At 36.3% G+C, this 27,973-nt stretch overlaps 1 protein-coding gene and 1 pseudogene across 1 annotated transcript; both read right to left on the bottom strand.

Annotated features, from left to right (window-relative positions):
* Positions 1-1,464: 1,464 nt before the first annotated feature.
* On the bottom strand, positions 1,465-27,574 carry EMB3144 (AAA-type ATPase family protein). The gene is made up of 16 exons (XM_089719431.1): positions 27,124-27,574; positions 26,782-27,037; positions 25,786-26,161; positions 24,703-24,961; positions 23,813-23,944; positions 21,630-21,704; positions 21,431-21,556; positions 21,238-21,347; positions 21,082-21,160; positions 20,820-20,957; positions 20,613-20,724; positions 6,513-6,676; positions 6,312-6,417; positions 6,138-6,214; positions 2,026-2,169; positions 1,465-1,922 (listed from the first exon to the last, which is right to left on the bottom strand). Exons 1-16 carry the CDS (start codon positions 27,373-27,375, stop codon positions 1,779-1,781), a joined length of 2,550 nt encoding a protein of 849 aa, XP_089575557.1. The 5' UTR covers positions 27,376-27,574; the 3' UTR covers positions 1,465-1,778.
* On the bottom strand, positions 12,295-15,304 carry LOC149497729 (uncharacterized; annotated as a pseudogene).
* Positions 27,575-27,973: the final 399 nt, after the last annotated feature.

The following is a 27,973-nucleotide window of genomic DNA, read 5'->3' as shown; positions in this document are numbered from 1 at the left end:
GAATCGAACAGATGATGCCCTCCCTTTTCTTCCCTCACACCACCTGTGTTTTAGGGGCAACTCAAATTTGAAGGCATTATCAGATTGGAAACAATGTTTTAAAAATGTAATAGGTCTTAATTGCTCATATAAATAGTAACTTAAAAGTTTCTAAGTCAACATAAACTGTTCTGCTTTAACTCCAGCCACTAGAGAAATTGAGTGACTTCGTGAAAAGTTCTCTATTTTACTCATGGACAAAACCATACGGATCCTCTGATGGTTGGAATCAATACGTAATATAAACTTAACGGCTTTTTTAATTCATTTCCCTTGAGGCAGCCCAAAAGATAATCAGATGCTATTACTTGAATAAAAACAACCTCCCATCTAACAGCAGGAGATGAAGAAGAACAAGCGTCGTGGCGACAAGATCACGCTTTACTGTTTCCATGCATTGATATGTACATTTACTCCAAAACAAGCAAAAAGATCCAAACCAAGAGTGATGGCTATAAAGAAATGATTATGGTTGCCACCCCTTAGACGATAGACTTGCACAAACACAAATATGACAACCATAGGTGCACTGTGCACACGCTAAAAAAGTTAAGAATTTAGGCTATGTTTGGTAAGGCATTCTGGACTGAAACAGAATATAACCAAACGCATTTTAGTAACAATAAAAATGCAGTTGGATTAGATTCTATTCCATTTTTTTATGTCTTATCATAGTTTAAAAATAAGTAAAGAAGCAGTTACAACAAGGAAACCATTTGAGTTTACATTAACATGCCAGCTTACTAAACCATGCAACATAATGTAAGTTTTATATTAACTATTTTAGTTTAGGATAACTGGCTGTATGCGTAGAATACTCCAGCACGCGTTTAATCTGATTCCTATTGCAACTTACCAAACCAAATCAGATTCTCTTTTTATGCAATCAAAGCATCGAGTTGAAATACATCTCCAAAGCAGCAAACCTGATCAATAGAAGGTTGGTGCAAATGAATAGAAGTCCTTGTTTTTCCACCAACTTTGCTAGCCTGTAGATAGGATGGGTTATTTGAATGGCTTTTATGCTACTATTTTTTCACAAGTTGTCTCTATCCCAGTGGAATTGATGAAAGAGCAAAATAAAAAATTTTCAGAAATTTGGGAATTTTCACAAATAACCATTCATGCAACTATAGCAATTTTTTGAATTAGGTTATTTTATGTTTTATTTAAGTAAATTTCAATTTTAGTCGAGTTCTTTTTCAATAGGATTTACTATTAGCACCTCATTCTAGTAGGAGTTATGTTTAGTCCTTACTCTGTTAGTACTTATAAATAAAAACTTATTCAAATAGGGATTTTATGCTATAAGAGGCTGTTAATTTCTGTTTACAGGCAGATTTTCAGATTTTAGATTTTGAGTGATAAAAGACCAAATTTAATTAGTAGTTTATTTTCCCTGACCTATAGTTTTCTTTTTAACTATTCTGTTGTCAAATCTATAACTAATTAGGTCAGGATTATTTTTGCTACATCATTGTTGCTATATCATCTTTATAGGTACTACATTACCCAAAAGAAAAAGCAAAGAATTGGTTCTCTGCCTCTCACTAGGTTGCAAAGTGGAACAACCTATTCTAAGAGAGGATTATTTTGAGCAGCAGCTACACTTGCATTTCTCATATGCCACCAACCCCAGAGAAACCAAAAATAAATTAGGTTTAAGATGGAATTGCATACATTGCAGGTGGACAGAGACATTGACTTGCATTCAAGCCATGAAGAGAGAACATTCATCTTCAAAGGAAATGGCTGGCCATCAAAAGTTCTGGCTTTTCATTGTCTTCCTCGATCTGCATTGATGCTTCAGCTTTTATTTCCTGAACCCTTTTATCCCAAATGCCATCTATAAGCTTCCAAGTTTCATCACTGATAATTTGAGTCTGTCATCAAGCCATTGGAAAAGTAACCAAAAAATAAAAGTCGGCATCATTAACATAAAAAGTTGGGTAGCATAGGAAAATTCACAGATTGCATTTCTATTACCTCCATGGAGCGGGGAGCACCAAAGGTTGAAAACCCAACATTTCCCGGTGCAAATGTAACCCTTCCAGGAAGTGAAACCCCATGGATCCCCCATCTTCCAGCATAAATTAAGGCTCCATATTCATCAACAGGGTTAACAGCAGACTGAACAGTAAACAATCAAGTTCATTTCAATCATGACAACTTTCAGCAATAAATCCTCCAAACCATCAGTATTTTTCAACATAGCAATTGTGTGCAATTGGTCAATGAAATTCATATGTGGCCAAGTAAGGAGGGAGACCTCTCATAAACCTTAACTTATATATTCCTGTTCAGAAAACTACAACATCGGGAGCCTTTGCTAGAGCTAGTAGCACCTCACTATGAGCAATCAATCATAGCAAGACACTAAAAGGCCACAGTATAGCATTTGGCCTTTTGTCTTAAAGCAGGTAGAATAAAAAAGCTGATCATAAATGTCAGAAACTGCTATCTGTGAAAAGAAAAGGAGAAGAGATATTTGAAACAAGCAATCAGCTTGATTCATTCCTCATATTAGTTAAGGTAGAAATAGTATTGTCAAGAAAAGTTCGAGTCCTATTTGTATATAGCATGCTCTTAGAGATTTATTCCTAAGTAATCTAGAAGTTAGATTCCTAAATAGTTTGAAACATCTTGTGCATATATATTGTCTCCCTCATTGATGAAATAGAACCACAACAACAATTTCCTCAATTAATTACATGGTGTCATAGCCTTCGGCTCGTTAGTTTTTGTCTGTGAAGCTTCCCAGTAAGAAGCTTGCTTTGCTTTTTGGTTTTGGTACTGTCAGTCAAGGATACCTACCTAGACTATGATTCTTGCCTCACCGCCACCCAAGGAAGGTAGCAAGGCTACTGATAGGCCGTTCCACCAATTCTGGTGGCCTGACGACCGGTGAGTGGCTCTCACGTGCCCTAAGAAGATTCTGCCTTTGTCTCACTGGTGGTTTCTGGCGACCGGGCTTGGTTCTCCAACGTCAATTTGGTGTTAGTAGTCTATTCCGGTACTGACCTTTCTGATCTGGCGAAGTTCCGGTAGGGGCTTCTCAGCTTTTCTGTTTTGGGTTACGCTATTTTTGCCTCTGCTTTTGTTTGTGTTGATTCTTCAAGTTATGGTTACTTTTGCTTCCGTTTGTGTTGATTCTTCACGTTATGATTACTGTTTTGTGCCTTGCCTCTTGTGTTGAGCATTCAATTTTAAGTATGACCACTGACAATAAAGCTGCCGTTGCTGAGATAGTCCCAGCAATGACCAAAATCACTGAACATAAACTTAATGGGATTAATTATTTGGATTAGAGTAAAACAAGTGGAATTTACTTGAGAAGTGTGAACAAAGATGATCACCTAACTAATGATCCAGCGACTGATAATACGAGACAGAGTTGGTTAAGGGAAGATGCGCGGTTATTTCTACAAATCCAAAATTCTATTGACAGTGAAGTGGTTGGCTTGATCAATCACTGTGAAATTGCTAAGGAGCTAATGGAGTATCTTGAATTTTTATGGAATTTGTCACGTATGTACGAAGTTTGCAAAGGATTTTGTTAAGTTGATCAGCAAGAGAAGCCTCTTACAACCTATTTCATGGAATTTAAAAGGATTTATGAGGAACTCAATATTCTATTGCCCTTCAGCATTGATGTCAAAGTTCAACAGACCCAGCGAGAGCAAATGGCTGTCATAAGTTTCCTTGCAGGACTTTCTCCAGCTTTTCAACCTGCCAAATCATAGGTTCTTTCTAGCAATGATATTACCTTTCTTCAAGAGACTTTCATTAGAGTGCTGCATACTGAAGGATCTCATACCCCTTCACCTTCTGTAAATAATGCTCTTGTGAGCCGTAATCATGTAACCGAGCAGCCAGGAAACAGAGGAAGGGGACGAAATAACTGTAGTAATGGAGCAATTAATCGGAAGGCAAGTATTATTATTTGCCACTATCGCCATGAATCTGGTCACAATATTGGTATTGCAAGAAACCGATAAATAGACCGCCAAGGGCAAATGTGGCCACTCAAGATTCTGCAGTTGGTTCTTCTGACAACACTGACTATATCTACTGCGGAGTATGCTGAGCTCTCTAGATACTGATTTTCTAAGTTTGTTGATCCCTCTGTCGCTGCTATTGCCAATTCAGGTACACCTAATGTTTGTCTTATATTTACCTCAGAATGAGTCATTGAGTCTGGTTGCACAGATCACATAACAGGCAACCCTAATCTCTTATCCTGATTAAAAGAACCTAATAAATTTAATCATCATGTTACTCTAGCTGATGGGTCCAGCTCTTCTGCTAAGGGTATTGGCTCTGCTAATCCCACTCTATATCTTTCTTTGTCTTTTGTATTATGTTTGTCTCGTTTTTCGTTCAATCTACTTTCTATTAGCAAAATTACTCGTATACTAAACTGTTGTGTAAAGTTTTACCCTACTTAATATGTGTTTTAGGATCTTTTGACGAAGCGGATTATTCATAGAGGACGTGAGTTTGGTGGCCTTTATCTTCTAGATTAACAGGTTTCATTATGTTTGACTTGTGATAATGCTCTATCTTCTCTTGAAGTTCATTATCGTCTGGGTCATCCTTCATTGCCTATTTTAAAGAAATTGTGTCCACAATTTTAGTCTTTATCGGTTCTAGAATATGAGTCTTGTCAATTTTCCCAACATCATCGTTTACCTTTAGTTCCTCGAGTCAATAAACGGGCTTCATCCCCTTTTGAGTTAGTTCATTCAGATGTTTGGGGTTCGTGTCGTGTTACTTCACAAACTAGGTTTCGATATTTTGACTTCTATGAATAATTATTCTCGTGTTACTTGGTTATATGTAATGAAAACTCGTTCTGAGATTTTCTATCTCCGGTTCTTTTTGTGGTGAGATTAAAACTCAATTTAATATCTTTGTTCGCATATTGCAAAGTGATAATGCTAAAGAATATTTATCTAGTTTTTTTCAATCATATATGTCACATAATGGTATTCTTCATCAAACCTCTTGTGTTGATACTCCTTAGAATGGGGTTGCAGAAAGAAAAAACTGACATCTTCTTGAGGTTGCCAGGGCACTTCTATTCCAAATGAAGGCACCTAAACATTTTTGGGTCAATGCTGTCTCTACTTGTTTTTTTATCAATTGTATGCCTTCTTCTGCGCTCAATAGTGAACTTCCATTTAGTGTCTTACTTCTCTCTAACTTTGTTTCCCCCATTGAACCTCGTATTTTTGGTTGTACTTATCTTGTGCGTGATATTCGTCCATAGGTTACCAAATTGGATCCAAAATCCCTTTGTTGTGTTTTCCTTGAATATTCTCTGGGTAAAAATGTTGTACAGTTTGTGCCTTGATAGGAGAAGGTAGGTGATCTGAGGAGTGTGAAGGTGGTAGGAATGATTGCCGGAAGCAGGCGACCTTACTGGAAGTTTGTTCGATAGGAAAGGTCGTAGAAAGTGAACTCACGCACTGGTGTGCTGATCAGAGTCCGAATAGTTAGGGCGATGCATGGTGGTCAATGGCGATCATTCCGGCGCGGGAATTCTGTGTTTGGGGTTCGTCAACAGCTGCTGAAGCAATCTAGAGGTTGGTGAGAGCTAGCTTTTTCAGAAATTGGTGGGTTTAGTAACAGTATGTTTGTGTAACAGTGTTGAAGAAAGAAGCAAATCAGGGAAGAAAAGAAGAGAAGATATTGTCAGGCCTACTTAAGCTCTGATACCATGTGAAAAGAAAAGGAGAAGAGACATTTGAAACAAGCAGTCACTTGATTAATTCCTCGTATTAGATAGGATGTAAATAGTACAAAGTATCAATCCTAAAAAATGAAAAATATCTCCTAATTATAGTTGGATGTCAACCTAATATATGCACAATCTCAGCCTAATATATTCTAATAAGTACAAGATTCTAATATATTCTAACACTATCATTTATCCCCCGGCACTATAAGAATAAAATGAAATGTAAATGTTACTAATGAAAATGTGCATCGGTACCAGGACAATTATTATTCACTGCTAAGCACGAGAAGTTACTAATGAAAATGTGCATTGGTACCAGGACAATTATTATTCACTGCTGAGCACGAGAACTTACTTGAGGTATTCGGGGAGCTCTTTTGTATATATCCCAAATTTCTGCAGCTTTTATCTCTCCCTTCTCAATTAAAATGTCTGCACAAATTAAGGGCATAAGGCAAGAAATATAAGCATTTTATCCGTACAACTGGCTCCTTCAAGTCAAATTATAATTTATAAATTGCAACTTCACCAGTAATTGTCTCCACAGCTGAATGGTATTCTCTCAGTACAGAGGAACATTTTTCAACAGCATAACGCATGTATTCATCCCGAAGTGCTTCAAGTTTTGCTGCGAGCTGTATTCAAATTATAAATGCAATATGTTAAAGCTGTTCCTCAGGATGTATACAGAGATTTTAACAGATTTAATAATTAGATCTAAGAATTGTACATTAGGCACAAGATCACTATGATTCCTGTAGAATGCTTTCCCAAATGCTGTCATTCCAGTCTGAAGAATCAAAAGCTCTGCAAGACGTGAAGCTTCTAATGTTGCTTTTGCAGAGATCCAAGACAAATTGTTTACCCCAAACATCTCCTCCTCAATTACTCTAGCTACATAATAAAGCAATCACAGAACCATATTAAATCAATCTAGAACATGACGAGAGAAGGTGAGAGAAAAATTGTATTTGTGAAACGAGAATCCAATTGGATTCTAAAATTCAATACGAATTCTAAAAATCATTTAATCTATCTGTGTGCAACAATCAAAATATATCAAAATGATAAACTTTGAGAACAAAAGAAAAAAGAGGGAAGAGGATTATTGACGGATGGAAAAAGAAGAAAAAAAACACACATTTTGAATGCGTCAACTCCAGTGTTAATGGTAGAATATTTACATAAAATAGTGGTTTTTACATAAAACCATGTTCAGTGGTTAGAAAAGACAACCAAATAACATTCACATGCAGAATTCCCACCCACAGGTTTTGTCATAAGAGGACACCTCAAAGATGAAGTAGATATAAGACATTTTTTTTCCTGTTACTTTAGTTGTCTGCATTATTTTTCCTTTCCCCTTTGTAGTTGTGGCAGTTCTAGTCAATTTTATTCAATAGAAATTAAATAACACTTGATATCAATAATTAATCAATGAGGATTTAACTATTCTTTGTAGTTCAGTCACTGCTCCTACCAGTTCAAATGATAAATTGTCCTACAATTGAAACTTCCAAAAGAATTTCACAGAAATGGAAAATAAGTAGATGCTTGCTAGCATCCCTCAGAACTAACAAAATCAGACTTAAAAACTCGAGGCCTTGAAGAAAATACGTTTCAACAATCAATTATCTAAACACTCTTCCCTTCATGGAATGCATCTTTCAATTAACAATTCTTACTCTTGGCCTCTAAATATTCTTGGACAGAGGCAGACATGAAACAAAATAACAGCATCAGAACCATTTAGGACAACACTAGTCCACCAAAAAAAAAAAAAAAAACATACATTTAGACATGAGGAAAATTGCATGATAATGACCCGATAATATAAGGCTTGTACCAAAAAAATTGTCCAAATATCTACCTATCTGTGGTAGGATAAATATTCCTAAACTGAATCTCAAAATAATAGAGTAACAGACAAAATAGAATCTAAATGAGATTAAAGACTTGAAGATCGTTAAGGAAAATTATTATTCCTAATTAGTTAATCATTTATAGTCCTGAATAGCCTAGAAAGTTCTTGTATATAAACCTATGTAACAAGTGCAAACACAAATTCTTCTCAATTCATAATATCGTATCAGACCAGTCTTTTCATCACCGGTTCTCTTCTCTGACATCGACTCCCCTTATGCGGCACTATTGACTGGTGCATTGACCTGTTAACGTCAACTTCAGGTTCCTTGTTTTAAGTATTTTATAGAGTGATGCTTTGTTTGTTGAGTTCTTGTGTTTGGCTTGTTTCTTTTTTTTTTATGTGCAACCCAGTGAGTCGCACATGTTTCTTAGGTACTTCTGATGGTTTCAGTTGCTATCGTTGCTGCAATTCTGTTCCTTTGAGTAATTTTTTTTCTCGGTGATTTCTTCTTGTTTATATCAATTTTTGTTCCTATGGTCATTTCAATTTGAGAGTGCTTTTATTTAAACATCATGGGAACTCCCAATCAAAAGGCTGTTATCACTGATGCGGTTCCAGTAATGACTAAGATCACAGAAAACAAACTTAATGACTCTAATTATTTGGATTGGAGCAAGACTATTCGAATTAATTTGCGAAGCATTATTAAAGATGATCACCTTAGTAGTGATTCACCAACTGATGATGCGGACATAATTGGTTGAGAGGAGATGCTTGGTGTCGTTGCAAATATGAAATTCTATTGACAATGAGGTAATTAGCCTAATCAATCATTGGGAATTTGTTAATGAACTCATAGATTATTTGGATGTTTTATATTCTGGGAAAGGCAATATCTCTAGAATCTATGATGGTTGCAAAGCATTTTATCGCTTAGAAAAGCAAGATAGACCTCGTACTGCTATTTTTTAGATCTCAAGCAAATACATGAGGAGCTTAATGTCCTATTGCCCTTTAGTACTGATATAAAAGTGTAACAAGCTCAACGTGAACAGATGGATATTATGAGTTTTTCTTGTTGGTTTACCTCCAGAGTTTGACACTGCGAGATCACAATTTCTTTCTAGTATTGATATTTCTTCTTTGCAAAAACATTCACCAGAGTACTCTCAACCTCTCATTCTTCATATTCTGCCACTAATAATGCTCTTGTAAGTCGTGGAAGGCAAGGAATAGGGGAAGCAACTATAATTCTGCAAACAGAGGAGGATCTATTGCTCGTAATGTTATAGCTACTAATTGGGGTCCTAATGGAGTAGTTTGCTATTATTGTCATTAACTCAATCAAGGCGCACTTGTTGGAAACTCCAAATAAACCTCTGCCACATCCAAAGGCAAATGTAGACATTCAGGATCCTACCATTGCTTCACCATCTGGGCAATCGATTACAAGTTCTGCAGGAGAATTTGAAAGTTTTCTTAATATCAAGCATCCTTAAAGTTTACCAATTCCTTTGTTTCTACCATTGCTAATTCAAATAAACCTACTTGATGTCTTGTAGAATCCTCATCGAAACAGGTCAATGATTATGCATGTACAAATCATATGACCGGTAATCATTGACCTGTAACTTTGTCCCATTAACTTTTGTCATGCACAAATCATATGACAGGTAATCATTGACCTTCTTTTGTCGATGATTATTCTCGAGTTACTTGGTTATACATAATGAAAAGTTGATCCGAACTATTTTCTATCTTTTGTGCCTTTTGTGCTGAAATAAGAACATAATTTAATGTTTCTATACAAACATTACGCAACGACAATACTAAAGAATACTTTCAGAAATGTTTCAAAGTTATGACATAAAATGGTAGGTAAATTACAATAATGGTCACCTAAATTCACATTTAATTTTATAAGGTCACCTAACTTTAATTTGTCATTTTTGGTAAGTGACCTCTTGTTGAAACAAAAACTAAAGTTGAGTGATTAAAAATGACAAATAAAATTTTATAACCTAAATAAAACTGAGTATAAAATTAAGTGACCACTGATGTAACTTATTCCATAAAATAGCATTCTACAACAATCCTCATGTTGATACACCTCAAATTGGGGTTGCCGAAAGAAAAAACCATCACCTCCTTGAGGCAGCTCGAGCACCTTCTTTTCAAATGAAAGTTCCTAAACCTTTTTAGGTTGATGTTGTGCCCACTGCTTGTTTTTTAATTAATCATATGCCTTGATCCGTTCTTCAAGGCGATATTCCTTATGCTACCCTTTTTCTGTCTATAATTCAACGTGGAAAAAATATTGTTGTTATATTTTCATCAATAGGGACACGTATATATACGTATACAGGATACTATAAACCTATTAGGAATCTAACTCCTAACATAGCTCTATTTACAACTAGTACCCAACTTGTTACAAAGATAGTTAACCCGAGGTCCATTTAGAGCTTTTGTAAAGATATCTCTTAACTGTTCACTTGTTTTAACCTGCCCTGTAGAGATAACACCATATTGTATCTTTTCACGAATGAAATGACAATCAATCTCGAATAGTTTTGTTCATTCATGAAATACTAGATTTGATGCAATGTGAAGAGCAACTTGATTATCAGACCATAAATTTGCAGGCAAGGACGACTTGAAGCCAATTTCCACTAACAACTGATAAATCCAAATTATTTCACAAGCAGATTGTGCCATAGCTCGATATTCTGATTCAACACTCGATTGTGAGACTACATTTTGTTTCTTGCTCCTCCACGATATCAAGTTTCCACCCACAAAGACACAATATCCAGAAGTTGATCTTCTATCAACCTTCGAAACTGCCCAATCCGCATCTGAAAAACACTCATGTCCAAATGCCCATGATTACTGTAAAGGAGGCCACGACCTGGATTACCTTCAAGGAGCACAAAATTTGTCCTAAAGCTTCCCAATGGATAACAATAGGAGAAGACATAAACTTGCTTAAGATGCTCCCAGAGTAAGCAATATCTTGACGTGTTACAGGAAGATAATTTAGTTTGCCCACCAATCTTCTATGCATCTCAGGATCATCAAATAGCTCACCACCAATTGAAAGTTGAAAATTAGGAGTCATTGGAGCACTGCATGGCTTGGCACCCAAGTTTCCAGTTTCCTTCAGTAAGTCAAGGACATACTTCCTTTGAGATAAGAAGATGCCTCTCTTATACTAGACACTTCAATACCCAAAAAATACTTCAACAATCCTAAGTCTTTGTCTAGAACTGAGTCTGGAGGAATGACTTGAGTGATGTAATGCCTGCTGAATCCACCCTCCCCCTGTAATAACAATGTCATCAGCATAAACCACAAGTAGAATCCACCAGTCTTGTACTTCTGAAAAATACAGAATGATCAGAAGTACTCTTCTGCATGCCAAATTGGTGTACCACATTGCAAAATCTACCAAACCAAGCTCGAGGATTCTATTTTAGGTCATAAAGAGAATTTTCGAAATTTACACACTTTACCCCAACTCCTCTTGAGCAACAAAGCCTGGCGGTTGCTCATGTAAACTTCCTCCTGAAGATCTCCATGAAGAAAGACATTCTTAACATCCAGTTGATGTAAAGGTCAGTCAAAAGTAGCTGCTAAAGAAATAAACAAACAAACAGAAGACATTTTGGCTACAGGAGAAAAAGTATTAGAGTAATCAAGACCATAAATCTGAGAATAGCCCTTAGCAACTAATCGAGCCTTGAGACGAGCAACAGACCCATCAGGATTCATTTTAACTGTGAAAACTCATTTACAACCAATAGCTTTCTTACCTTCCGGGAGAGGCACAAGATCCCAAGTACCATTAGTATCTAAAGCAGCCATCTCTTTCATTGCTACACACCAACCAGGATGGGACAAAGCTTGGACAATAGTTTTAGGGATAGAGACAGAGTCTAGGTTACTTACAAAACAACGAGATGAAGAAGAAAGATGATCATAACTAACAAACGAAGAAATAGGATAGGTACACTTGCGTTTGCCTTTTCGAAAAGCAATGGGAATGTCAAGGTCTGACTGAGGAGTGGATGGCACAGGCTCAGGTTGAGTGGAGGGAACCGGATCTTCTGTTGAAGTGGTAGGTGGGAAAGTGCGTCAAGAGTTCATGATCTCTTGGAATAAACCTGTTCAAATGAGGACGGGACGATGCTGGTGCAAGAGGGCGAATAGGAGGAGGAGACGCTGTAGCAGGAGCAGTGCAAGTTCAGGAACAGGAACAGGAGCAGGAGAGCTAGGAAATTGCTGGATAGCGTAGACTAAAAGCTCATCATCCTCCCCCTCACTCTAATATATAGGAGAAGGAAAAAATGAAGTAGTCTCGAAAAATGAGACATTTACAGAAATAAGATAACGATCAAGATCGGGAGAGAAACAAGGATACCCCTTTGGATGCCGAGAATACCCAAGGAAAACACAACGAAGGGATTTTGGATCTAATTTGGAAACCTAAGGACGAATTCACGAACAAAACAAGTACAACCAAAAATACGAAGTTCAATAGGGAATAGAAGTTTAGAAGGAAACTGTGAAGAAGAAGAATGAGAGGAAATATTAACTTAATTATTCCCTCAAGAATTGAGGATATAAATAGTACTACATATGTACAATTAATGACAGCTAATTACAGCTATATACAACAGCTAATCATAACACCGCTAAGTACAACTAATGACAACTAACAACAGCTAATCATAACACAGCTAAGTACAACTAATGACAGCTAATTACAGCTAAATACAACAGCTAATCATAACAATCATAACACTCCCCCTCAAGCTGGAGCATACATGTTGTATGTTCCTAGCTTGCCACAAATGTATTCAATTCGAGGTCCTCGTAAAGATTTGGTCAGTACATCTGCCAATTGATCGTTCGAACTGACAAAGGAAGTAGATATGCATCCTGACTCAATCTTTTGTCTGATGAAATGACAATCGATCTCAATATGTTTCGTTCTTTCATGAAACATTAGATTTGAGGCAATATGGAGTGCTACTTGATTGTCCCATATCAGTGTCATCTGTTTTATTTCTCCACACTTCAACTCTTGAAGAAGTTGCTTGAGCCAAACAAGTTCACAAGTGGCTAATGCCATGGCTCGATACTCTGCTTCTTGCGCTTGACCTAGCCACAACATCCTGCTTTTTACTTTTCCATGATATCAAATTTCCTCCAATCATGATACAATAACCAGAAGTGGACCATCTGTCAGAGGGAGAACCTGCCCAATCTGTATCTAAATAGCCAACCACTTGTGAATGACCCTTGTTCTCATATAACAGACCTTGCCCAGGAGTGCCTTTGATATATCTCAGAATGCGAACAACAGCACCCCAATGACTATCACATGGAGATTGAAGAAATTGACTAACCACACTCACGGCAAAAGAAATATCCGGTAGCATAATAGTAAGATAGTTTAATTTTCCAACAAGCCTCCGATATTTGCCAGGATCTTTAAATGTCTCCCCCTGTCCTGGAATAAGTTTTACATTGGGACCCATAGGAGTATCCACAGGTTTGCAACCCATCATACCTGTTTCTTCTAATATATCAAGAGCATACTTTCTTTGTGAGATTGCAACTCCAATCTTGGACTGTGCTACCTCAATCCCAAGAAAATATTTTAGCTTTCCCAAATCTTTAGTTTGAAAGTTGTTGAATAAATGCTGCTTTAGTTGAGAAATCCCTTCATGATCATTGCCAGTTATGACAATATCATCAACATAAACAACTAGATAAGTACATTTCCCATGATTTCCATGCCGATAGAAGACTGAATGATCAACGTCACTTCGATGCATGCCAAATTTCTGGACAACAGCACTAAATCTTCCAAACCATGCACGTGGAGATTGTTTCAAGCCATAGAGATATCGACGTAGTCGACATACCAAACTAGACTCCCCCTGAGCAACAAAACCAGGAGGTTGCTCCATATATACTTCCTCGGTCAATTCCCCATGCAAGAAAGCATTTTTGATGTCAAGTTGATGAAGAGGCCATTGATAGATAGCTGCCAAAGAAAGAACACGACTAGGACCCCAAATGTCTGAATGAACAATATCAAACATAGCCAAAGCTTTATTATTGACAATCTTAGGAAATAAAACACAAGATTGTTTTCCAAGTTGACAAGATTCACATTCCAAAACACTTAATGAAGATAAGCTAGGAACTAAATGTTTAAGTTTAAGAAGACTAGGATGACCAAAACGATTGTGTAGAAGCTTAGCGGAAGCAGTAGAAGCTAATGTAATAGTGGCTTTCAGAGGGCATATGTAATACAAGCCATGTGACTTATATCCTATTCCAATCGTTTTCCCCGTACGCCGATCCTGCACAACACCATAGTTAGCTATAAAAAAGACAATGCAATCAAGCAGTTCGGTGATTTTGCTAACGGAAATTAAATTATAAGGACAGCCAGGGGTGTATAAGACAGATTGTAAAGTTATTGATGGAATAAGTTGAACGGTCTCAATGCCTTTAACTATAGTTTCTGAACCATTAGCTAAGGTGACTGTGGATGAGTCTAGAGTAGGAATGAGAGTAGAGAACAATGTTTCATTACCAGAAATGTGATCAGAAGCGCCGGAATCAAGTATCCAAGGAGTACCAATTGAGGACTGAGACAAACAAGCAACTAAAGTGCTAGAGTGTTGTAGACTAGATGACTGTTGTTGAGCTTGTTGTTTGGCTGCCTGGAATTGGGCATATTCTTCATATTCTAATCCTGTCAGAGTGATGCAGTTGCTTGATGTACTAGGCAAAGGAAGAATTCCAGCTCCATTACTCTGAACCATATGAGCTGCAGGTCGTCTAGTACCAGTAGATTGATTCTGAGACGGTTTACCATGTAATTTCCAACAGGTTTCACGAGTATGTCCTGGTTTATCACAATAAGTGCAGTGAACCTTATACTTATACCTATTACCTTTCTATTTTTGATTACTATTCTAGATGGCAAAAGTAGAAGCTTCAATGTTAGGAGGTGCAGCTGAAGTGGTGGAAATACGAAGAAGTCGAGCAGAGATATCTTCTAAGGTAAGAACAAAGGAACTAGTCAAAATTTGATCTCGAACAGAGCTAAGATCGGGTCGAAGGCCGATTAGAGCCAAGACCATAAAAAACATGTCTCTTTGTTTTTCTTGTTCAGCAATATTCTCTGTGAAAGGCATAATGGAAACAAACTCATCTTTCAATGTCTCAACTTGCCCAATGTAACTAGCCATATCCATTTGATTTTGCTGCAAATGGACAATATTAGAGACAACATTGTAAATTCGTTGTATATCATTGGTAAACAATGTTTTGGCTTTTGTCCAGACCTTACAATAGGTTTTACAGGACTGAAAAAGAGGAAGTAATTTGGGATCAAGAGTATGCCATAATAGGCTACACAACTGAGCATCAATTCGAATCCATGCTGTCCTATCGGTTGCAACGATATCAGTAGCATTCTTAATAGGATGATCATCATATACTTGGCCTAAGAACCATAGTTCAATAGAATTGAACCAAGAAATGTAATTGCTACTGCCTTGAAGTTTTACAGTAGTAATACTAGTAGAATTAGGAAGAAGAGACTTAATTAGACCTGATTCAGCCATATTCAGTAGCAGAACAGTTACTATAGAAGAGAGAGAATAATAGGGTAATTGGAAATCCCTTAGAAAAGAGAAAGAGAAAAGAAGAAGAATGTATTCAAGCCCTTTGCAGAAAGTGCAGAAGCAGAAAGTGCAGGAAATGCAGAAAATATAGAAGCAGAAAGTGCAGGGGCAGAAAGTGCAGAGAATGCAGAAAATACAGAGGCAGAAAGTGCAGAAGCAAAAATCAGCCCTTCTTTGGCTCTGATACCATATGAAGAAGAAGAATGAGAGGAAATATTAACTTAATTATTCCCTCAAGAATTGAGGATATAAATAGTACTACATATGTACAATTAATGACAGCTAATTACAGCTAAATACAACAGCTAATCATAACACGGCTAAGTACAACTAATGACAACTAACAACAGCTAATCATAACACAGCTAAGTACCACTAATGACAGCTAATTACAGTTAAATACAACAGCTAATCATAACAATCATAACAAAAACAAGACACTATAAGGAATTGCACCATTAAGCACAGAAGGCATGCGATTAATCAAAAACATGCAGTAGAGACAGCATCCGCCCAAAAATGTTTAGGGTCTTTCATTCGAAATAGAAGTGCCCTAGCAACCTCAAAAAGATGTCGACTTTTTCTTTCTGCATCCCCATTTTGAGTATCAACATAAGATGTTGATAAAATTTAAGACAACAATTTAGTAGATGAGTAATTTTGCTAACAGGTAATATATTGAACGAAAAACGAGGCAAACAAAAAACAAAAGACAACGGAAGAGATGGGATGGGATTGGCTGTGCCAATACACTGGACAGAAGATGTGGACTCATCAACTAGAGTAACATGACGATTAAATTGTTCAGATTCTTTTACTAAGGATAGGAGACTAGGGTTACCAGTCATATGATCTGTGCAACCAGAATCAAGGACCCACTCTGATGAGGTAGACATAAGACATGTAGTAGGAGTACCTGATTTGGCAACAGCAGCAACTGAGAAATTAGTAGACTTAGAAGAATGGTATCTAGAGAGCTCAGCATACTCCGCAGTAGAAATTGTTATGGTGTTGACAGAAGAAGTAACTGCAGAATCTTGAGTGGCCATAATTGCCCTTGGCGGCTTATTTATCAGTTTTTTACAATACCGTTTAGTGTGACCATTTTCATGGCAATAAAGGTAAATAAGAATGCTCGCCTCCCGATAAATTGCTCCATTACAACAATTATTTCCTTCTCTTCCTCTGTTTTCTTGGCTGCGTAACTATCTGATTACGACTCACAAGGGCGCTATTATCATAAGGGATGCGGTATGAGAACCTTTAGTACATAGTAATCTAGCGAAAGTCTCCTAAAGAGTGGTAACGTCATTGCCTGAAAGAAACTGTGATTTGGCAGTTTCAAAAATCGGAGCAAGACCTGCAAGAAAACTCATTACAGCCATTTGTTCTCACTGAGTCTGTTGAACCTTAACATCGGGGCTAAAAGGCAATAAAACATTAAGTTCCTCGTAATCTTCTTAAATTCCATGAAATAAGCTGTGAGGGGCTTATCTTGCTGGTCGGCCCGATAAAATCCTTTGTAGACCTCATACATACGAGATCGATTACCTTTTCCCGAGTACAAAAATTCAAGATAATCCATCAACTCCTTAACAAACTCACAATGATTAATTAAACCAATTACCTCATTGTCAATCAAATTCCAAAGCTGTAAAAATAACAGAGCATCCTCTCTAAGCCAGATTTCCTAACATCTCCTTCATGTGGATCATTGGTCAAGTGGTCATCCTTATCCAAACTACGAAAATATATACGAACTATTTTACTCCATGCCAGAAAATTGGAGCCAGTAAGTTTGTGTTCTGTTATTTTCTTCCGTAACTACACCACATCAGTGATGACAAGTTTCTATTCGAAAATCTCCGATAGAGTAGTCGTCATGATTTGTGACTAAACGCTCAAAAACAAATGTAGCACAGCAAAGGAAAACTACGATTCTTGGTAACTTGATAGAAGAATAGCAAATAGGCAGCAGCAGAATATAAATTCACAAATTCAGACTGTACCCAGCAAAGCGGCAGCAAAGTTGCAACATGAAAAACACCACAAAAGTCGAAGAGGGTCGATGCAACACACTGGGTTGCACTGTACTGGCAGAATCGAAGCCAGAAACTGAGAGCCGGTGACAGGAGATGGCCGGACGTGCCCACACGCACTGGCGCGTGAAGAATAGCGAAAAAAATATGAGTGGCGCATGAAGCCCACTCGCGAGGATTCCGATGACCGGATTGGGAGGGAGAGTTGATCGGCGGCCTGCTCTTCTTCCTTGGGTGACGGTGAGACAAAACACTAACCTAAGTGGGTGACCTAGACTGACAGTCACCAAAAAAAACACTTTGCCTGTAGTTTCAACACAAAAGAGCAGAGAAAAAAAAAAGAAAACTTAACAAGCCCCAGGCTCTAATACCATGTAATTCAACGTGGAAAAATATTGTTGTTATATTTTCATCAATAGGGACACATATATATACATATACAGGATACTATGAACCTATTAGGAATCTAACTCCTAACAGAACTATATTTACAACTAGTTCTTAACACTGTCAAAACTCCTGCTTCCTATTGATCCCCATATTTTTCGATGTACTTGTTTTGTTCGTGATGTTCGTCCACATATTACCAAACTTGATCCAAAATCCCTTAAATGTGTCTTTTTAGGATATTCTAGACTTCAAAAGGGTTACAAGTGTTTTTCTTCAACGCTTAATCGTTATCTTGTATTTGCTGATGTCACTTTCTTTGAGTCTACACCTTTCTTTCCTTCCTCTCCTATGTATGATAGTCAAAAAGAGAAGGAGAATCTTCTGGTCTATACCGCATCTCAACCTGTTATTTCACTCAATCCTTCTGCAAAATCTCCATCTGCACCTACACTAGCACCAGCACCTACTAACCTCCTCCAATTATTCATGTTTATTCTCGTAGGTTAGAGGCTCTCGACTCATGCCTGACGCCAGACTCTTCATCACCGGATCCAGCTCCTACCATTCCGAATCCTCTTGATCCCAGCATTGATCTTCCTATTGTTCTTAGAAAAGGTAAATGTAAGTGTACCTATCCTATTTGTTCTTTTGTTTTGTATGACCACATTTCTTATTCTTCTTCTAGCTCATTTATTGTCTTTAGATTCTGTTTCATTTCCTAAAACTATTCATGAAGCATTATCATATCCTGGTTGGCGAGCTGCTATGGAAGAAGAAATGGGGGCTTTGGATGTCAATGGTACTTGGGATTTGATAACTTTGCTTGTTGGAAAAGCTACTATTGGATGTAAATGGGTATTTGTTGTGAAGGTTAAATCCCGATGGCTCTATAGCTCGTTACAACTCTCTTCTTGTAGCCAAAGGTATGCTTAGACTTATGGTGTGGATTATTCAGATACTTCCTCTCCATTACCAAAGATTGCTTCGATTCGTATCTTTATCTCTCTAGCAGAAACTTGTAACTGGCCTTCGTATCAACTTGACATCAAGAATGCTTTTCTGCAAGGTGATTTGCATGAGGAAGTTTATATGGAGCAACCACCTAGGATTGTTGCTCAAGGGGAGTATGCGAAAGTTTGTCATCTTCGCAAATCATTATATGGGTTAAAACAGAGTCCTCGTGCTTTGAGGTAGATTTAGTAAAGCGGTTTAAGTATTTGGAATGCAGAAAAGTAAATGTGATCATTCAATATTCTATAGGAATTCTAAGAATGGCATAATTCTTAGTAGTATATGTTGATGATATTGTTATTACTGATAGTGACAATACAGGCATAGCATCCCTAAAATCCTTTCTTCACTCCCAATTTCAGACAAAAGATTTGGGTTTGTTGAAGTATTTCTTGGGTATTGAAATAATAAGGTGCAAGAAAGATATTCTTTTGTCCCAAAGAAAATATGTTCTTGACTTGTTGATAGAAACAGGAAAATTAGATCTTAAGTCAGTGAACCCATAGCACCCAATATACAACTCATAAAAGAGGATGGTGAATTGTTTTAAAGATCCTAAGAAGTATAGAAGACTGGTTGGTAATTAAACTATCTTACAGTGACTCGTCCGGATATTGCATATTCAGCGTGTTGTAAATCATTGGACAGCTCTAGAATAGATCTTGTGCTATTTAAACGGAGCTCCAGGACAAGGTTTGTTATATTCAAATCATGAACATTTTAAAATTGAGTATTATTCAGATGCAGATTGAGTAGGTTCTAAAATTGATAGAAGATCTACAACTGGATATTGTGCTTTTGTTGGAGGAAATTTGGTTTCATGGAGAAGTAAGAAACAAAATGTGCTTTCTTGGTCCAGTGCAGAATCAAAGTATAGAGCCATGGCACAATCTGTGTATGTAATAGGAATGAGCAGCCAATTACCACTACCAAGCCTTTCAAAGTTTATTCAATAAGGCCCAAATTTGTGACAGCAGACAAGGAGAAGCGTATGAGGTTTATGCACAGAGATTCAAGCAATGAGAGAGCTCCAGGTGGCATTGTTATTACAACAATGGTGATACCAGTGCTATATAACATCATGAGGATTTTGTTGTGAGACATCTTTTGGGAATATTTATATTTTTGGCAGATTGTGATATCTGTAAAGAAACTTCAGTTCCTGCTTGATTATTGCTAGTCAAGTTTATTTCATCTTTCGTGCTATTTCCTTCATTGATTTTTTAATCCAGAGATATTACTGGCCTATTTTTCATCCTTGAGTTATCAATCAAAAGAAATCCATTCAAGTTCTCATTCTATTTGTTTTTCTGTTATTTTTCTGAAATCTCTGTTTGGAAATTCTGTTCCCATTCCTTGCTCTATCAGCATGGGTGCATTGACTGTTGAATGAAGTTGGTCTTAAGTCTTCAGTACCTACTAAAGTATGGTGTGATAATCAAGTTGCACCTTCATATTGCTGCTAACCCAGTATTTCATGATTGCAATTGTCACTTTGCTTGTGACAATATTCAAGAAAAATTTATCACCACAGGTTACGCTAAAATTGGCTACCAGTTGGCTGATATTTTCGCAAAAGCTTTGCATGGGGCTCATGTTGATTATATTCTATGCTCCAACTTGAGGAGGAATGTTAAGGAAAATTAGTATTCCTAATTAGTTAATGATTTATAGTCCTAAATAGCCTAGAAATTTCTCGTATATAAACCTAAGTAATTCATTGATAAATTATGTATCAAATGCAAACACAAATTCTTCTCAATCCATAACAAAGTTTATGTTGTAAGAATAAGATTTATTTAACTTACGGGCACATGCACGCACTACAGCATTCACGTAATCTGATTTCCTTGCGAAAACTCTGCCCGCAATTTCTGCATAGCGCATATTTGGCTGGCTATGTATAGAATTTATGTCTGTCTGCAGAATACACATTTAAACAAGTGAGTGGCATGTACTTCAACACTTAACCAAACAATAGAGCATCAAAGCATTCAATGTATCCTTTCAGTGACCTCTGTGAAGGGGTGGTAGGGATCAGGAAAATAGCACGCAAGGACAGCAACAGCTGCTTCTCGGTAAGCCAATCTTAATTTCAATTCCTCTGGAATATCAGTACTATCTTCCTGGCCCGTTTCAAAAGTTCCTTTTTGCTGCATAATCAAGTATTAAATGCATTGAGAAAACAATCATACTGTAAAAAAGGTTTTAATTTTCACATAAAAGAAAAAAAAAATTGTGCCACAGATACAGGGAGGAAGGTAAGGCAGCACTAACCCTCTTCAAAGCCTCTAGAAGTTCTTCTCGTCCAATGTAATCTAAATCCTTCCTGGCTGTTAAAATTCCAGCTTCATTCCTATAATCAATTCAGGAAACATTAGCCACTTTGTACAAATGAAAATCAAAGGGGGTTATTGATCAGTCAGTAAATACAGTATATTCTGCAGCTCAGCTCCGGTAAAATCTTCTGTCATCTCTGCAATTTCCTGCAGTAAAGCTAGCTTTTCCTCCTCTGAACGGAAAAATTTATTTCTAGCATGCACCTGCAGAAGTTAAATCTCAATGATGATTATAATGTAAAGTTGAACTAGAATTTTTGAATACCAGCTACATTTAAAAAAAATACCTTTAATATTGCTAGTCTACCATCCTTAGATGGCAAACCAACTCTTATAATCTTGTCAAAACGACCCTTTCTCAAGAGGGCAGGATCAAGAATGTCAAGTCTATTGGTTGCACCTATAATTAACACCTGACAAGCCAAAGGTTAGCAGTTGATTAAAAAATCCAATCCCCTCAATGCACCAAAATATGATGGAGCATACCTGAGATGTAAATTCTTTAAATCCATCCATCTCAGTCAGTATCTGAAGAAGGCCTTGCTCCCTCTCAGCACCACCCTATACAATAAATCACATCTTCAAGCTCTATAGCAACTAAATTTTCATAGTTGGTCCGTATTTAAAATAATATTCCATGCATAAACTTAACTATCATGTAGGCATGGCCACCCGTTTAGTTCTAACCGGAACCGAACCGTACTGTAGACGAACTGGAACTGGATCAAAACCGGTGGTTCAAAATTTCAAACCAAAACCGGCGGTTCAAGGGCTGGTTAAGGTTCATGTGAATGGTAAAATATGAACCTAAACCGGCCCAGAACCAGCGATTACTTGGTGGTTTCGGTCCGATTCGAACCGAAAATTTTCTATTTTTATTTTCAAAATGATAATCACTTAGCCTATTTTATACTTCTCTAAAAGTCTCAATAATATTTTACTATATGATATACTTTACTTAAGATTTTTTTTTTTTTTTAAATATACTTCACTTTAAAAGTTAAAAATCTAAAGTAAAATGGTAAAAAAGAGAGAAATATTTAGTCTAAAATTATATTATTTTTAACTTTTTTTTTTACCCTTTTAAATTGTTTACTAAGTTTAAAATTACATTCTTTTGAAGCATTTTTTAAAATTTTCTTATAATTTATTTAATTAATAATATTTAAACAAAATAAAATGATAATTTATTTGATTATTTTGTAAATGAATTAACTTTATTCTTATATGAGTATGAGCATTCCAAAATTTATTTAAAATAAAATTTATCAATATTTTTTAAACTCATATTAATATTTATGAAAGAAAGATGTAACATTAGAACTAATCTGTTAAAAAAAAAAAAAAAAAAAAAAAAAAAAACATATATTGCTAGAAACCGTAATCGGAACTGTCAGTTCATTGGAACAGCACTAGAACCGGTCCAGAGTGGAACTAGACCTGAACCGGTGGTTCAAGGGCCGGTTCAGGTTCAACATTTTAAAAATTTTGAACCGGCCATGCCTACTATCATATGTCCATGCAAGTAAAGTAGCTTACCATCCAGCATCACCAATTTTTGATGGCTAAAAATTTATCTAAAGTTGTATATGTAAAGCTAAAAATAATACTCATCCAACAAAATAATGTCAATCATTTGGAAATCCAAATAAAATAAAACATGAATAATAAATGGATCTTTTTAATAACTAATGGGATACCAGAACTAATTTTATAGTTAGACAATGTTTCAATGGGCTTGAATTGGTGTCATTATGGAAAATTCATCCTTGGTTCATCTCTCTTGCTACATTAATTAAATGTTAACCATTTTTTCTTAGAACATGGCACATCTCCATTAATCCCTATCTAAATTTACACATGGCACTATTTCCTATTTTTATTAGGCAGTTGTCACTCCCTTCTCCATGTAAGCATCTGTTATACCTTTAATTTGCAGTATATTTTGTCATCAGTGATTTCAAACTCTCTCTCTAAATATTGCCCCACACATGCATTACTGTGTCCACCTTGAGTCACCATTGCTTTAGTCTACTACCTATGGCATTATATTCTCTAGTGTGAGCGCAGCTGTGTTCCTTTTCATCACTTTTCAAGCAACATCTAACCTTCTAAGATTGCACAATCCTCCTCTCAGACCCTCTCTAATTTTTCCTTAGTTATCACTTGCATGCAGTGTTGTCATCATCACTGAGGAACTGCTACAAAATGAATTTCCCAGTTCATATGAAGTTGCCAGCATATAAATAAGGTTGCCAAGAGGTTAACTACTATGCTCCTCCATCAACATTTCATATTCCACACAACAAAAGAATTAAATAAATCAAAGATAATATACCCTACAATGAAGATCAAAGATTAAAATTCACAAACTACATTTTCTTTTGGTCACATAATTGTTGTCACAGCATGCAATGCAATTAATAGATTCAAACAAGAACTAACCAAGCAATGCAACTTTAAACAACGAAACTGTCTAGAATGGTGCCACTTTGGACTGCATTTTGCTATGCTATTTCTTCTTGTTCCAATGAAATCCATAATGACTTTATATGAATCAGAGCTCCTTTCGAATAACACACCTTTGTAATTGCCATAATATTTACAATTTTGCACTGTTTAATTTCCTGCACTAGAACTTAATAGATAGAAGCAAACACATATCTTACCCCGCCAATGTCAGGTCCCCCACGCTTGCTGCCAATAGCATCAATTTCATCAATAAAGATGATGGAAGGAGCAAAAGATCTGGCACTGGCAAAAAGATCCTTCACACGAGATGCCGCCACACCTACAAACATCTAGAAAGTCACCTTTTAAGTTAGGCAGGTTTCTTCAAGTTCTAGGTATTCTGAATAATTCATGAGTCAGCAGAGATGAAGAAAATCGTTTAATTACAGTGAAAATCAGCAAGATAGCCATGTGGCACCTAAAGCAAGCATTCTAATTATCATGAACTGAAAAGACTAAAATAACCAGTTAACATAAAAAAGAAGACAAAAGAAGCTTAATAAAAAAGCAGTTCAATTAGTAAGGTTGGGGACTCATGCTTGTACTAATTTACGAATTAACAAGGCATTTTTGGTTGTGCTTGTGCCTTAGGCGTCAACAGAACATATTGCCATGATCGTGCAGCCCCTACCTCAAACTTAACAGCAAACAATTTCATAATTGATTGCAAGTTGGTCATGTGCAACATCTATGGACCAACTTGAGGGAGAGTGTTGAGTTGTATAATCAGGAAATATATTGTATAGCTTATTTAGGAGGGATCATTGTAGTTTCCTTTTTCTGTATTTTCCTATTTAGAGTTAGACTTGTGTGTGTGTGTATAAGGTTGATGTTAAACACATAAATCAAGGAAGAAATAAGAGAAAATCTTTCTTTTAAACTCTTCTTTATCTATTGATATTCAAAAATGGCCTTCATATTATTTAAATGAGAGCAACTGAATTTTCAATGAAGTTCATTGAATAAAGTTTTGGAAGCAACTAATCTTCCACTATTATTTGTAATCATTTTTCTTTATTGGATCTTCCAAAGGAAAATTAGTCCTCACCTCTACAAAATCTGTGCCATTTGCTGCAAAAAAAGGCAGTCCTGCTTCCCCAGCAATAGCTTTAGCTAGCAAAGTTTTACCAGTTCCAGGAGGCCCATGAAGAAGCACACCTTTTGGACAATAGATACCCTTGTCTTTAAACTCTTCATCATTCTTCAAAATTCGTACAATCTCCTGTAGTTCCCTTTTTATATATTCCTGGCCAGCAAAATCATCAAACGTAACACCAGTACTTTCTTCTGCTGATATAAACTTTGCCCTGGTGGAAAGGCAGTCCAAAATTAGCATTGATGTTTGTGATTGTAAAAATACTCCAACTATTGTCGATGGAAAAAATCATCAGTGGTAGTTACTATCCGATTGCAACATCTAACAATTTTGAATACCAAAACACTATATATATAACTGGTCAAAAGTTCAAAATCAATTAAAATTGGATATACTGAACTACTAAGGTTATGTTTGGTAAGCCGTAATGCAAGGTAATAGTAATCACATTGCAGGAATTTCTTTTTAATGTTATAAAGAAATTGATGCGATGTAATCATCATTAGATTGCATTACTGTTTGCCAAACATAGCACAAGTCTAAAAGTCAATGGAGATTAGAATGTAACTTGTAAGAAGGCAAATGGAACACAATCAACTTGGAATCAGTTATACAAAAACAGAATTAGCCTTACGCATTTTTCTTGGGCCGGGGGAGAGAGAGACTAAGAAAGAAGAAAATAAATGTAGAAACAAATACATTGGATTTGACAAGAAGCAAGTATGACCCTTATGGAGTGCAACAAAGTAAAAAAAAAAATATGATCAGTGGATAACATTCCTAATTAAAAGTACAAGTAGAGTCCAATGTTCTATGAAAATTGGCAACTCTTAACACCTCTATAATTTTTTGACGTCTCCTCTGTAGTTGAAAAATGTGAGCTCGTCTTCTGTCTAAAAGAATCAATCAACTACTAAGCATAATGTTTCTCATTCCAAAGTTAGATAAACAGAGAGAAAGAGAGAGGACATCAGCCATTTAAATATAGTAAAAGCATCCAACAGCAATTCCCCAGGCAATCAACATTCAACTTACCGACTCTTGCCAAGTGAACCAAGTGCACGGCGTTTGAGTGGTTGCTGAATTGTTTGGCTGGGCTTTCCCATATCACAAGGTATTAACCTTGCATAAATTGGTCTCATCATATTATCAATCCAGATATACAATGCAACAGATAAAGCAAGTCGCATAGACCAAATGACTGCAGTTGCAACAGTACTGTACACTTCTGCAGGAACCGTATCCACATTAAGGACATCTACATTTACTATTTGCTGATGTAACTTTTGCCAAACATCATTCCAACCATCAATTGGCATGCGGTCAACCACATGGCGCCGAAATATAATTTCCTTCTTAGAATTTCCTTTTGCTCCCTCCATTTTACCATCCTTGTAATATGGCAGAATCACTGCAGAAATAGACCAGAATCTTTCAGCAAAAGATGACAATGAAACAAAATTATGTAAGTTTTACAACATTTGCCAGCATAGAGAACAATTAGTAAATAAAAAAAAAACAACAATGTACTTTTCAGTGGTTAAGCCAAGTGAAGTACGGACCAATGGCTTGCTCCAGTAACAATAACAACCGACTTTAAAGATGCAATTGAACTATACATAACAAAAAAAGTAGTAACGATCCTAACTAAACAGTAACTAAATGATTACTCCACTCCTAAGGCTGAGCCAAAAAAGGATATAATTGACTTCAAACAGCTAAAGCATTAGAAATATTGAGTAAAGGACTGATTTTGAAAATAGAAATTCTTTTCTTATCTAAAAACAAAAAGAGAGAGAGAGAGAGAGAGGAGGAGGGGGGGGGGGGGGGGCAATCTCTCCGAACCAATTCCATAATTTCATATCCGAGGAATTTTAGTTGGACAAAGTATCAATTTGTAAGCTGTATATCAATTTGTATGCAGTTCTTCTATCCAAAATTGAAACCCACGTGTATCTATACTATTCGACCAATTATAAGAAGTAATATCGTCAAATTAATATACAAACAGCATAACAACCAAATGCATACCTGATACTGTCTGCCCATAATTCGAGTACTCCATAAACTGAACATTATTTGAATTAAGAAGCCTCCAAAACTGACTAAAATCAATTCTATGAGAGTTTTCAGGATCCCACTCTGTTCCTTTCAACTTTCCACGCATAGTCAACAATGCCCTGCTCCAATTCGATGCCATTACAAGCTGCCTCTCCAATTGCACATCTGCCTTCCTCTCTAACTCTTCCAATTCATTGACTCTTTGTCTCTCTTTCTGTTTCAATTTCTATAAAAAAGAAAAAGAAAATTCATCTTCACACTCTTAAGAACTAAAAAACGAAAAAAAAAAAAAAAGATTAATAAACATAATACCTCGAATAGCTTAGCCGACTCGGGGTCTTCTTCTTCTGAGTTAGGAGACGCCAAAACCGAGTTAGCAAAAGCAGTAATTGTGAATGTTTTACGGTTTACGAATGGAATTGAGCCATTTTGAGAGCTTAATTTTCTAGTTTTAAAGGCGCATTTGAGTGTTTTGGGATAAGAGAGAGAGTATGGAAAGTTGCCAACAAAGGGTTTTGGAAACCCAATGGAATTAAGAGGAGGTTTAGAAGTGAGGGATTCCATTTCCTTCTGCTTTATATCATGTTATGAAAAGAACGGGAATGGAAAAGAAAGGAAAGGAAAATAATTTCTTTATGTTCGTTCTGTCACTTTCCACCGCAGGATTTGAAGAGGAAAATGTTTGGGTTTCTAATTCATTTGATACAAGCCTCTGCTTCCAAAGTCCAGTGAGGTTTATGGTTTTGGGTTTTTGATGATGACGAGTGGAAACGACGATGATAAACCATTGGACGACGCCGTCTCTTTGCAGCATGATACATGTCATTCAAGTCAGTGGGTATGCCAAATACATGTCATTCAAGTCAGTGGGTATGCCACCTGGATCGATCCGAACGGGTAAGGTATCCACCTAAAATTAAGAAGCCGAACTTGAATTCAATTGTAAATTAAATATCCAATTCCGTTTCGGCTAGAAATTTATTTTTAATACCCAAATTAGTATCAAATCCAATTATAATTATCCATTTAAAAATTTGAATATATTTAACTACACATTTAGTGTTAAAAATATTTTTAATTTTCATTAATAAAAATTATAAAATTATTATTTTGTGAAACAACCCGAATTTTTATTTTCAAAGATTTTCCAATTAAATTTAAT

The sequence above is a fragment of the Jatropha curcas genome, chromosome 3 (assembly GCF_041381405.1).
Source record: "Jatropha curcas cultivar XTBG-Jc1 chromosome 3, XTBG_Jcur_1.0, whole genome shotgun sequence".
In the NCBI taxonomy this organism is placed as follows: domain Eukaryota; kingdom Viridiplantae; phylum Streptophyta; class Magnoliopsida; order Malpighiales; family Euphorbiaceae; genus Jatropha; species Jatropha curcas.
This window is presented reverse-complemented; position numbering and strand designations above follow the sequence as displayed.

Coding starts and splice junctions, on each gene's coding strand:
- EMB3144 (XM_089719431.1), bottom strand. CDS start 27,375: ATGGAATCCCTCACTTCTAAACCTCCTCTTAATTCCATTGGGTTTCCA. Junction 21,348..21,430: donor GTAGACTAGCAATATTAAAG/GTATTTTTTTTA, acceptor TAACTTCTGCAG/GTGCATGCTAGAAATAAATT. Junction 2,170..6,137: donor GAGCTCCCCGAATACCTCAA/GTAAGTTCTCGT, acceptor TTTACTGTTCAG/TCTGCTGTTAACCCTGTTGA.